This window comes from Labrus mixtus, chromosome 18, assembly GCF_963584025.1.
Source record: "Labrus mixtus chromosome 18, fLabMix1.1, whole genome shotgun sequence".
In the NCBI taxonomy this organism is placed as follows: domain Eukaryota; kingdom Metazoa; phylum Chordata; class Actinopteri; order Labriformes; family Labridae; genus Labrus; species Labrus mixtus.
Window position 1 is genome coordinate 11073250 of NC_083629.1, and position 13115 is coordinate 11086364.

Below are 13115 nucleotides of genomic sequence, written 5' to 3' on the forward strand. Positions count from 1 at the left end.
AACAAATTAGTAAAACAAATTAGTAAAACATATATAGTTTAATTGGACCAGCTGTAAATACTGCTGTAAATTATGTACATTTCTTGTATGAATCTATTTTTAATTGCACAGTTTAAGTTTGTTTCATCTAGGGGTATTCTTTAAATCTTTTTTCTTGTTAATATATATGTATGGGGGGGGGTTGCGGCTTTTTTTGCGACTTAATTTGTAACAAATGTTTCATGTCATGTCTTGTAACCTGCTACTGGATGCTTTATCTATCTATCTATCTATCTATCTATCTATCTATCTATCTATCTATCTATCTACTGGTTACAAATTATTGCATCATAAACAATTTCATGGAGTGATAGTGGCCAATAACTTTAAAATCATAAGCAATTGTCATCTACAAATTGATGTGTTACTTTTAAAAATGAGGGGGAATCATGAAACCCTCAAGTATGTATTCTGATAATAATACCTAATACTTAAGCCTTATTTAATCTAAGTGCTTAAATACCCGTACTTACATTTTGTTGCAGAAGCGTATTTGGAATAAGGTTTTTATTGACATTAAAATTGTCAAAAAAATAAATAATAAGAAATGGTTGACATGCATGCAGCTCTCCCTTGTGAGTGTAGTTTTATTTTGACAGCAGCGGAAGTGGGTGTGCTGTCTCTATTATAAGAGCTCATCTGTAGCTCTGTGGCTAGGTTGGCAGTAGGTTGTTTTCCTGATAGCCGCCTGGGGTTCCTACCCGTCGCCACTGAACTCCGCCACTGCAAAATCGGTCATTACGGCGGCACAACAGACGGACTATATGTTACAGGTTTGTTTATCTGTGTGTTGTATCTGAGCTCGGCTATGACGTCACGTTTTGTATCAGTCAGCCTTGTTACTGTATATCAATCAATGATGCAGCTAGCCACAGTAACGGTGTTTATTTTTAGCTGCTAACCTTCGCTGACTGCAGTGCATTGAAACACAGAATTGGGCCCTGTTTATTGGCTTTGGTCTGACAAGGTTCACGACATGATGGTGGCATACATGTCAATGCAAAAAATCTTCTGTATCTTATTGAAAATTGTACATGCAAAAATCCAAGCTGTGGTTGGGATGTGCCAGTGTTGATGGCTAAGCTGCTGCGTAAAGCTAAGAGATAGTAATTGAGTGTTGATCTGGCCATGTCCTCCATTCAGAAATTAAGACAAGGCCACAGTCAATACACTAACATTTACAGTTGTTGCCCCTGAATGTCACATATTTTAAATGCGCAGCAGTTTGGTTGAGGTGATTTTTAATATAGTCTTCTAGCTAGTACGGCTGGTTTACTTTCTGCAGCGCTGGAGAAGATTATGCTTATTTAGCTTGTAGTTGCTAACAGCTACTACAAAACATCCCTGAATGCATCATCCTGTCCAGGCGTGTATCCATATGGCGTGCTGTAAATAACTTAAATATGCACAGCCCTATGTTTATTTTTGCTTTTCAGCTTTGTATTGTCACAGGCACAAGATGACAAATGGTTGATTTTCAGTATTTCCACTCAATCGGTGTAATCATTTAAAAAAAAATGACAACACTGCAATGATATGTGTATTCCTGCCAACAGATGGACCAGCAGGACCAGTCCTATATGTTTGCCAGTCTGAAACGGCCTCACTCAGAACAGCTGCTGCAAGGCCTCCAGCTCTTGCGGCAGGATCACGAACTATGTGACATTGTCCTGCGTGTGGGTGATGCCAAGATCCATGCCCACAAAGTAGTGCTGGCCAGCATCAGCCCGTACTTCAAGGCCATGTTTACGGGTAACCTGTCGGAAAAAGAGACATCTGAGGTGGAATTCCAGTGCATTGATGAGACTGCCTTACAGGTATGCTTTCAGCCGCCAGACACCACCAAGTGCTCTGATTAAGTGATAGTTTATTTAACACTTTTACTCTCTCTCTCTCTTCCAGGCCATTGTTGAGTATGCCTACACTGGGACTGTGTTTATCTCCCAGGAAACTGTGGAATCTCTGCTACCGGCTGCCAACTTACTCCAGGTTAAGCTAGTACTTAAGGAGTGCTGCTCCTTTTTAGAAAGTCAGTTAGATGCTGGAAACTGTATAGGCATCTCCCGTTTCGCAGAGACGTATGGCTGTCATGAACTGTGCCTGGCTGCAACGAAGTTCATCTGTGAGAACTTTGAAGAAGTTTGTCAGACGGAGGAGTTTTTTGAACTTACGAGGGCCGAGTTGGATGAAATTGTGTCCAATGACTGCTTAAAGGTGGTGACAGAGGAGACTGTGTTTTACGCTTTGGAGTCGTGGATCAAATACGATGTGACTGAGAGACAGCAGCACCTGGCTCAGCTGCTGCACTGCGTCCGCCTTCCACTACTCAGCGTCAAATTTCTCACTCGCCTATATGAAGCCAACCACCTTATACGAGATGATCACGCATGCAAGCACCTGCTCAATGAGGCCCTCAAATATCATTTTATGCCTGAGCACCGACTCTCCTATCAGACTGTGTTGTCGGCACGGCCCAGGTGCGCCCCCAAGGTTCTGCTGGCAGTTGGAGGCAAGGCGGGGTTGTTTGCAACATTAGAAAGGTGATACAATCATTTCTACATTCTTTAAACATTTGTTACCGTCTTTGTTTAACCACAAACTAATTGGATATTATCTGTCTTGTCTTGCAGCATGGAAATGTATTTCCCACAGACTGATTCATGGATAGGGCTGGCCCCGCTTAGTGTTCCCCGGTATGAATTTGGAGTGGCAGTCCTGGACCACAAGGTGTATGTGGTAGGAGGCATCGCGACGCACATGAGGCAAGGCATCAGCTATCGGAGACACGAGAGCACAGTGGAGAGCTGGGACCCTGAAAGCAACACTTGGTCCACGGTGGAGCGCATGGCTGAGTGCCGCAGCACACTTGGGGTGGTGGTCCTGGCTGGGGAACTGTACGCCCTCGGAGGCTACGACGGCCAGTATTACCTCCAGTCAGTGGAGAAGTACGTCCCCAAGTTAAAGGAATGGCAGCCTGTGGCGCCCATGACAAAGTCCCGCAGCTGCTTTGCCACTGCCGTGCTTGATGGCATGGTGTACGCTATTGGAGGCTACGGCCCAGCCCATATGAACAGGTAATACCACAGAGACTGTTCTTGTTTATTTACCTGATGAAATGTAACAATTTGTTATGAACCTTTTAATGAATAGAAAGATGCACTTTTGAGGAAATTGTTCACTTATTTATTTAATCAAATTGTGGTGAACAATTTGACACTTCTTATTTGTGCTCAAATCATAAGCATCAAAGTATTAAATTCCCTTTTATAATATTGAATTGAAAGGTTATTATAAGAAAAATACAACAGATTGTTTTTTGGCTGCTCAGTTTGTATCTGTAAATGATGTTGTAAACCTCTTCTCCGTACTTGAATCTATTCCACATCGGATCTGAGCAACCAAAGATCAAAACATAAAACTAACCTTTCTTCACTCCTGCACTTGAAATGTGACATCAGCATTATGACATTTATGAGCTCTACCACACCTTTTTTTTGACAGAAATAATCTTTTATCTTCTACCCTGGCTTTCTACCTCGTGGTCTCGGTAGATATTTAGTGGCTCTGACAAAGAAGTGAAGGATGTCTAGTGTGTCTGAAAAACGTCGGGGCCCTGTTAATGTGTGAAGAGGAGTCCTAGCAGAAGTGATTGCTCAAGTTTCATTGAGAGGGTGCCTGACTGTGCTGCTGGTTGGACCTCTGTTGTTGCTTTGGATCTCTAGAGAGCAGCGTCTCTGTTGCTTGTTTCCTTGACTCCTGAAACCCCTCAGGAGAATGTGTTTGGACAGAGTCTTTTGAGGACTATTTTCATGTCGTTCCCAAGTGGATGATATGTTCCTGCGTGCTGCAAAAACAATCCTGGATTGTTGGTGTTCTAGTCTCTATCAAAGGGTTCATTTGGGTCTTGACAAATTTGGTTACGCACAGTCGCGGTTATTGGCGTGTGTGTGTGTGTGTGTGTGTGTCCTTTTCTTAAGTAACTCTTTCAATACAATCTAGCATTGGTCTGATTAGGTTCTTTGTCACTAAGTTAAATTAGCATGTAGAATAGGTTCAAAACTCCTTGATTACCTTCTCTTTTCTTGCGGTTTTATATACTTATAGCCACAAATTGCACTTGCTTAAAGCTCCTGTGGGGACATTTTGGGATATGTCAATGTTGCTGAGCTTGTGGAAAATGTTGATCGATTTATCTTTGTCAATCTTGTCCCGCACGTGTGTGAGTTGTGTTTTCTTAATTTTTAATGTTTGATATGCAACTCACAGTATATTTTTGGCATTGTGCTGTTTATTGCTTGTTGATGGTCTTGTTTGCCATTGTCATAAAGAGGCTTCGGTAATAGTTTTAGTCCGTTTGATTACGAGCAAAGACTATTAACATGCGCTTTAAAGGTATGATAAGATATTTACTGAATTCAATCATGAAATTAACTTGCTATGTGATGAGACATTAAGGCAACATGCTAAGTTTTGATTGTCATGCAGAATAGTTTGTTTTTGGTTGGACCAGAGAAATGGGCGGCACCCCCCCAAAAAGCCGTTCTGCCCCTCCCCCCTCGGTTTGCCAGGCAAACGGCAAACCAACAGGTGTTGCAGTGATGGAAGCGGGCAGGCGGACTGGTTCAGATATAACTGATTCCATCAGACCTAAAAAAGCCTCAGCATTTTTCTAATAAGCTCCACGACCAGAAACTTTGCTAAACTAGGTTAAATATTGGAGATGCTTTTGAATAATGGAGAGATGTAAGAACGCAGAATGGTTTCAAGACCGATGCAGAGCTTATTAAAGGCGGCTTCTGTGCCCGCAACAAGTCATGACAGCGTGCACATGGACTCTAGGGAGGAGGGGTTAGAGGGAGATGGGTCTCTCCAATGTTTTGAATTTGGACTGCAGTACCAATTTTAAACGCTAGGAGTCAGAGTTATGTATTGGTAATTTCAAGCCTACCACATTTTATAGATTTTCTCAACATCTATTGTTTCAGCACCTATAAAAATAAACCCAGTTTCTTGACCTTGCTTACAAATTACAAATCAGTACAGTATAAATCTAAGGTGTTAGAATCAACTGCGCTTATACTCTTGAAACATTGTGTTTTCTCTCCATCTGCTCCACACAGCGTTGAGCGGTACGACCCCAGCAAGGATGCCTGGGAAATGGTAGCCCCCATGGCAGACAAGAGGATCAACTTTGGAGTAGGTGTCATGCTCGGCTTCATATTTGTTGTTGGCGGACATAACGGAGTTTCACACCTGTCCAGCATTGAGAGGTATGATCCGCATCAGAAACAGTGGACGGCATGTCGGCCAATGAATGAACCACGCACTGGTGAGTTGATATCATGTTTTAGCTAAAGCTTCTATTTGTATTTTGTACGTAGCTCAATATGATCATGACCATGTGTTGCAGGTGTTGGCTCTGCCATCGTGGATAACTACCTCTATGTTGTGGGAGGCCACTCGGGGTCATCCTACCTGAACACTGTCCAGCGCTATGATCCTATCTCAGACAGCTGGTTGGACTCTAGCGGAATGATGTATTGCCGTTGCAACTTTGGTCTGACTGCCCTTTGACCCATGGCTCAGGCGGCTAGGACCCCATGAGAGAACTTATAGACACAAAGACGTTTCTTTTTTGTTGTCTCCTCCTTCTTCCCCACATTCATCCTCCAGGTGCAGAGGAGTGCTACACACAGACGTGGACACCAGAGGAGAGAGAGCGCCTGCTGGGTGGATGGATGTGCCGGGCTAGCTGGCCGGCTAAACGGGGACCACAAGCATAGTAGCAGAAATGAGGAAAAGAGCTGCAAAGTTGTGCTGAAAGAAAGGCAAATGACGGGACAGATTTTGTCACTGGACTGAGGAGATAACTGCTCTGCTGCTGCTGCACCACAATGAGGACTCTGAGCCATTTCCCAGAGGATTGTGGGGGAAAACTTGTCACTTTTGTTTCAAAATGATGTTAGCAGACATTGTTTTGTGTCCTTCTTCATGCCATTAATTATGTTTAACACTTAATGACGTCACTTAATTTCCCTGCTGCAACTAGAACCGTGCGTTGAAGTTTTGTAGAACACCGCAGTCGGCTGGTGTAATATGTATGAAAATGTGTTTGTCGGCCATGTAGCGTGTGTGTCTGTTTGAATGCTCGAGGGGTACATGCATGTCAAATAGGATTGTTTGTTTTGGTACGTGTCTGCGTGCAGAACTGATGCTTTGGGCTCAGTGACGAAGGAGTTCTGCATCTAAATCAGTGCTTCACAAGTAAACAGACAACTTTCAATCTTTATATTTTCTCCAAAAGGGCTGCCTTTTTCTCTCTTGTAAATAGTCTCAATGAAATATATAGATATGAATATATCCTCTAGTGCATTGCCTGTAAATGTTTTTCTGCACTGGGTCACAAGTGTGTGTGTGTGTGTGTGTGTGTGTGTGTTGTGTGTTTGGATGAGTGTGAAGTTTGATTTCTGCGTTGAGGTGAATAGCAAACTCTCTCCTGAGAGTATTTGCCACCCGTCACTTCTTCATACCCGGAGCCATTAAACAGCCCCATGTTCTAGCTTCTGTTACATCTTCTTAAGGTCAGGTCATGGACTTGCTTTTCTTCATAGTAGTTGAATTGGACCTTGGCCCTCTTTCTCCACCCTTTGGTCTGTACACAATACCAACTGGTGCTATATTTAGGATTCAGCTGTTTTGTCTGCGTTGCCTCATACAATTAGGTCAACCTCTGTTCAGCCTCTGCCGCATTACTATGTTACATCTTTGATTTAGTTGCATTTCATTTTAAAGGCCCCATATAAGGCAATAAAAAAAGGCCCTACTGAATGGGAAGCTTGTGATTGGATAACAGCAGTACTCTGAATATTAACATCATATATAAATGGAAGTTTTTTTTTTTTTTTTTTTTTTGGTTGTCCTTAATTTCTAATGAGGCTGAGTTAGCATTACCCTTCTTCCACATATTCCCTGCAGTAGATTAAGTTTGCCTTATGTTCTCAATTTCTGTCCCCAGTATAAAGTCACTCTCTTAGCATGTAATTGGTCCTGACACCTGCTCACTGCACTCACCACCAAACGTGATTGTCATGTGGCCTTGGTCTTGCTTGCAGGCTCAGGTATGAGGTAATCCGTTCACAGCTTCATGTGAAGTGCCAAAAACCTGAACTTTTCTTTTTTTCTTCTTCTTCTTCCTCACCTCCAATGCTAGAAGCAGCTTCCCATTGTGTGCCACAGTTAGAACAGTTGCTTTTGTGCCCTTATTGTTCATGTGTTAGCATTACATCTTCCATGCCGTCTTATGGATGGATGATAATAAAGCACCAAGGGCTGTGCCAGAACACTCAGGACATGTCGCCACCTGTTCTGTGTCCTGGGAGGTAAAACCCCAGTGTGTTCCTATGGGTGCATCCAACTTCACGCCGGCTGATGGTGCCACTATGTGCAGCCTTTGCTAACATCTAATGGACACATCAAGCAATGCACAGCAATAGAGGGGAGGGAGGTCTGATGTGTCTTGTTGAGTCACTTTGAATAGTCAAGTCTAGTTTGAGCTGCTTTGTGCACTGATGTCTGCACACACAAGTGGAAACTTACCGAGCTCTGCATTGCACTTACCAAACGATTTGATACATGTTGTCATTTGTACATATGTTTTAATTTAGTATAATGGCATTTAGATGCAATAAGACGTATGTTCTCTCTGTGGATGGAAATGTTTTGTGTTTGTCTCTTGGGGGGGGGGGGGGGGGGGGGAAGCCAAGGCATCTCATGTTGTAACAGAAACCCCACATGGCATGTCTGTTGGTTGACACTTTTGGCTCCAATGAAACAAATGGTACCCATCATGACTTTGCTTCATCCCAATCGTGTTGTCTTTTTCTTGTATTTGCTTGTGAGCTTTTTTTTTACAAGGCTTTTGTTTATTTAAACAGACTGAGATGAGTTGATCTAAAAAAAAAAAAATGGTCTGGCCAAAATTTGATGTAAACACTTCTAATATAAATACAGCTGTTCTCAAAACATGGAGGTGAACACTAGACGGAACAGGTGCTCTTCCACTTCACTCTTGCACTCTACCCTTGGGTTGTTTGATTATTGTAACCATTGCTGCAGACAGGAACTAACAGGACATTTGCCTTTAAATGGATCACTGGTAAGAAGTTGAGTTTAGAAAGTCCTTTCCTTTGATTTCTGCTTCATTTTGAAAAAAGTCACAAATAAGCAACCCAGGGGTGTTCCTGCATATATGTCATTTTAGAAAAGTGTGACTGATTTTTTTAAATTTTGTATTTATGATTATAAATCTTGTTTGTATTTTTGGTTGTTCTGTTACTTGATTTGTTTTTTTCTCACTTCTTGTATTTAACTTTTTCTTTTAGACTTTGTTAGTCACTAAACAGCGACAGCACAAATCACGCAGGCGTAATTCTGAGCTGTCGCCATGTTTCATTCAGCATCAATGTTGTGTATAATGTCATGATTTCTGAGGTGAATAGTAACTGCGACTTTAGTGAATATTGGAGTTACGCTGATGAAAATCTGAAAACGTGAATCTGCAAAATGAAGGGATGTTTAAATTATGTTCGTACGCGTTTTTATTATTAAGGCCTAACCAATGTCATGATTTTTGCCACCACTCTCACCAAAGTGCTTGTTCAAAGAAAGCTAAATGGATGACTTGCACCTGGTCTGCAATGGACTGCCACTCTAGTGTTTGTGTCTGAAAGAAGAAAAAAGAAAATTGTCTGAAACTGATGTCAACGTCAGCCAAATGACCACTCTGCTTCTTTTACATTTCCCATAGTGTGTCTGAAACAAAGGTGACGATCATGAATTTTATATCCTGTGGATTAATACTGGAAGTACAAGATAACCTTAGGTGTAGAAACAGTAGCTTTTCACATTCGATCATGTTTGATTGAGGACATTTTACATACATTTAAGTCTGTTTGTGTGGTGCGGTTGTACCCAGTTTAAAATAAATGCCTGCCTTATAAGGTACCGTCTGCTTTTTGTGGCTCTTCTTTTAACCCATCCATGCAAAATCCACAAGTGACAAAACAAACAAATGCAAAGGTACCCAAAAATATTTTTATTTTAAAGAAGCTCTCTGTGTAAAACAACAACAAAATCCAGCAATTCAATTTCAACAACAATCAGGGATTTATCCTTTTAGGATTCCCACAAACGTTCCTTACTGAGGCACTGTGTGAAACGAGTTCTTTGATGTTTAACACTATTTTAAAAAGATTAAAAAGTTTATTTTTGGCAGCTGCAGAGTGTGCTGTGACAGTGTGAGAATGCTTGCATGCTATTGATTAGTATGGACATGCTGCTAGCTTAGCGCCTTTTAGGCTAAACAAGTAGAAACTCTACAGCCTTTGTGTCATTCAGGAATAATTCAACATTTACTCACCACCTTTAAGTGCTATCCACCAATTCTAGCCTTTTCAAGGAACAACAAGTTAACCTGACATGGAGCGCAGTCTGGTTTGGTTGTTATTTATCCTAAGACCACAGTGTCATTAGAAGAAGCACCACTTAAAAAATAAGAAAGGGCTGATGTGCATGAATGTTTAACAGCCAAAATGATGGAAATAGAAATGATGATTAACAGTCTTCTTATTGCAAACACACAGTGATCCATTTATCAACTACGACATTTTTAAACTATTCTCTCTTTGTGTGTCAGGCAACTATAAGAACAGCATGTCAATGATTCAATGGTTTGTATTTATGCACACCAACCCAGAACTATTATAGTCCATTATTATTCTTGGATTCCAAGCATTCAAAAAAGGAGGAATTTATCCTTTGCAAGCATTCAGGAGAGGAGAGGAGCTCATATGAATTACAGAAAAGAATGTTTCAATAATTATATAAACATGATTACAGCAACACCATGCCATCCATGGGATTGTTCAATATTAGACGAGGAATGTTTTTTTTTAATATATTTTGTGCTAAGTTTGAGTCCTGCTCCTCCTGTGTGCACACCTCTGATAAGAGGAGTTCACTTGTCGGAGGCTCGGATGTAAATCAGAGAAGACAGCAGCAGGAGCTCTGGCGGCTTGTGTAACAGGATCAGATTGTCACTCCTCAGACCGTCGTAGTGCATCCAGCAGCCGTCTATCTGGAAGGCTGCAGAGTAGTGATGCTCCTCCTTGTTGAAGAGTGTGGCGCCCTCTAGTAAGTACCTGTGGAAAAAGGAGCAAATTATATATATCTATTTTTCTTTATTCTGTCTACAGTACTCAGAAACAATATGGATTTTTATCATTCACAAATACTTTTTTAAAATATGTCTTTTAACTTAGTACTGTAATACTAGAAATCACAATTTATAGTAAATCTGAAAGCTCATGAGATGGATGTGATGAGTACACGATTATGTTTATTTAGTTATCTTTTAAATCCATAGATCAAAAGCTAGAAAATGTATTTCTTTCTTACATGGAAAATCACAAATCCTATTAACAAAATTTAGATTACATTGTATTGTAATGATCAAGAATCGAACCCTCGACCTTCAGGTTCAGAGTCGACAACTCCACCAACTGAGCCACAGCTGACCAATAAATACATTATTTTTTTTAAATGGGGATTAATCACATGTTATTTTGTCTCCCTGTAGTCACAGTGAGGTGGGGGTATGTGTCTTTGAATGTCTCATTTCACTTTAAAAAACTCTCAAGACAGCTCACATGACGAGTCCAAAGTAATATCCACCTCATGACATCACACATTTCACTTTTATTACCGTCCTCTCTAGCTGTTTTTATTGAGTATGTGATCCATAACAGGTTCATTTTTCTGAGATGAAGTAAATGTTGTAACCTTCTCTCAACCAGAAAGTCCTAACTGTATTTCAAACAACAAGTCAAGTACTCTCAGCTTTAGACAGTACAAAAATTCAAAATAAAAGCCTAACAACTTTTATTTTTAAATGCAAAATGACTGAATTTAAAATGTGATTCAAATTTTGAGTAATGGCAATTAAAATGGAAATTTAGAAATGAATCGTGATTATGAAATGAAAATCATCTGACAGCTCTATTAATTATTTTATTGGGAAATATCTTTTTATGTCTGCGTCTGAATTCTGAAACTGAATTTGCCCTCGCGGGATTAATAAAGGATAAATTATTATTATTATTATTATTATTATTATTATTATTAATAATAATAATTATTAGTTTCTGCAGGTGTTGTCATGTGCCTGTACACTTTATAATGTGGTTAAGCAACATTTGTACCTTTGTACATGGACCAATATGTGGCTGAAGCATGCAAACCGGCCAACGGTAACACACTGTGTAAGCTTCCTACCTGTGCTGACAGAGAGCCAGGTGATAAGGAACATAAGATAGTTCCTCTGACTTCCACTGCTGCATATTTAGAATGACAAAAGGTGGGGGTCCATGGCAGAAAACTCTTTGTGAGAACTCTCTTAGACCGTCGCACCTGTAAAAAATGTAAAGAAGGGGGTATAAGACTGACCAAAGGTATTAATATATAGATATCAAATATGTCACATCCTCCCTATGCCTCACCCTAGTTCTGAGCAGAGTAGGAGTTTGGGGCAGAAGTGCAGATCAACGGCCGACTTGATGGGGTCTCTGTGAGGCAGCTCATGAGGAGGGCTAGAAGAAAAACATCAGAGGGAGATAATAACAAAATTGAAAAAAGCATTTATACAATCCATCCATAATCACTCCACTAGGTAGGACTAATTAACTTTGATAAAAAGAAATACCTCCTACAGTGTGACAATGTTCTACCCGCAGTACTGAACATGTGGACTTACATGCCAAAAAGTAAAGTATGTCAAGAGGTAAATGATACATTGAATATCTACTCTATGTTGACAAAATGAAACTTAGAGAAGGACATCACAACATGCCTGATGTTGATTGTGGTCTTGATGAACTCCTGGAAGCGGGCCGGGCAGCTCCAGTTGGTGCACAGACTCTCCTGCATGGTGGACATGAGGCTCTCCAGGTTCTCTGTGAAGTTCTCATGCTCGTTACCAAACAGGTCTATCTCCAGCGCTGTTTTCCGGATCTCAGAGCGATACTGTCTCCTTGACATCCTGTCCCAGATCCAAAGCATCTTGACCGTAGTGTAGTCACAGGAGTCCATCAGGTAGAGGAAGTACTCCACGAACTGCTTGCCCAGGAAGACAGCCAGCTCCCTTGGAAAGCCCTGATTTTCTCGCAGGATCACATACAGGATCATGAGGAAGCCGTCAATGGTGCAGGTGTTCTTTAGGTTGATTTTGACGTACAGAGGGGTGCAGGATAAGGCCTTCCGCCCTGCTTTAATGGTGAAGACACCACCCCAAGGGAGCACAGGCCTCCAGAAGGAACGGTCCTCCTCTTCATCATTGTTGTTGAGGGAGGCACGGATTTCTTCAAACAGTGTCTTGGATCTAAAGACACATATGCAAATGAGTTAAACACGGAATGCACAGAGGTGGTTTTAGGTAAGTTTGTCGCTTCGATCATTTTTTAAAACATATAATCGAGAAAAAGATACTTCCTGATATACTCTAAGCCAATATGCATATGTGTATATGCATCCTCCAGGGAATACACAGAGGCCTCCTAGCTTTAAAAAAAAAAAAAGTGTTTTCAATTTACCTTTCGAAGATGAAATTGTTCTCAGGGTTGGAAATCAGCGTTTGCAACTCTTCAGTGTCGCTCCGAACAGAGAATCTACTCTCCATAGCTTTCTGTGTGTCTTCATGTCTTACTTCGGATCTACAGCCAGATAACGAAGTACAGTGTTTTCTAGCAGTTTCTGGTGAACAAAATATCTTCAGCAGGCACCAAATGCCAAGTTGGGCACACGTAAACACTGCTGTTGTTTTTATTTTAAACGGAAGCGTTGTATTCATAGAGTGCTGCCCTCTGCTGGTCCTCAGTGTAATTACGCCCTCTTAAGTCCCGCCCATTCCCCTTAACTCGCCCACTCGCTTGGTTGGATGAAGTGTTTCTATTGGTGTTGACTACCGAGCGCTGGGTTTTTTTTTTTTATCTAAGTCATATGATTGGCTGTTAGCGTTTCATGTG

The 13115-nt window shown here is 41.1% G+C and overlaps 2 protein-coding genes across 2 annotated transcripts; one reads left to right on the plus strand and one right to left on the minus strand.

The window, feature by feature from the left end:
* Positions 1 to 673: 673 nt before the first annotated feature.
* On the plus strand, positions 674 to 7773 carry LOC132993579 (kelch-like protein 28). Its single transcript, XM_061063480.1, has 6 exons — positions 674 to 812; positions 1596 to 1856; positions 1942 to 2579; positions 2670 to 3113; positions 5160 to 5368; positions 5450 to 7773. The coding sequence occupies exons 1-6, from the start codon at positions 804 to 806 to the stop codon at positions 5611 to 5613; spliced, it is 1725 nt and encodes a 574-aa protein (XP_060919463.1). The 5' UTR covers positions 674 to 803; the 3' UTR covers positions 5614 to 7773.
* A 1345-nt stretch (positions 7774 to 9118) lies between these two features.
* c18h14orf28 (chromosome 18 C14orf28 homolog) lies at positions 9119 to 12942 on the minus strand. The gene is made up of 5 exons (XM_061063482.1): positions 12684 to 12942; positions 11945 to 12472; positions 11595 to 11684; positions 11371 to 11505; positions 9119 to 10238 (listed from the first exon to the last, which is right to left on the minus strand). Exons 1-5 carry the CDS (start codon positions 12938 to 12940, stop codon positions 10055 to 10057), a joined length of 1194 nt encoding a protein of 397 aa, XP_060919465.1. The 5' UTR covers positions 12941 to 12942; the 3' UTR covers positions 9119 to 10054.
* Between the last annotated feature and the right edge of the window lie 173 nt (positions 12943 to 13115).

Excerpts from the sequence above, each read along its gene's own strand:
- LOC132993579 (XM_061063480.1), top strand. Across the intron at positions 2,580-2,669 it reads TTGTTTGCAACATTAGAAAG|CATGGAAATGTATTTCCCAC; the intron begins GTGATACAATCA and ends CTTGTCTTGCAG. Across the intron at positions 3,114-5,159 it reads GGCCCAGCCCATATGAACAG|CGTTGAGCGGTACGACCCCA; the intron begins GTAATACCACAG and ends TGCTCCACACAG.
- c18h14orf28 (XM_061063482.1), bottom strand. The coding sequence starts at position 12,940 with ATGAATACAACGCTTCCGTTTAAAATAAAAACAACAGCAGTGTTTACG. Across the intron at positions 12,473-12,683 it reads AACAATTTCATCTTCGAAAG|ATCCAAGACACTGTTTGAAG; the intron begins GTAAATTGAAAA and ends ATGTGTCTTTAG. Across the intron at positions 10,239-11,370 it reads CTGGCTCTCTGTCAGCACAG|GTACTTACTAGAGGGCGCCA; the intron begins GTAGGAAGCTTA and ends CTTTTTCCACAG.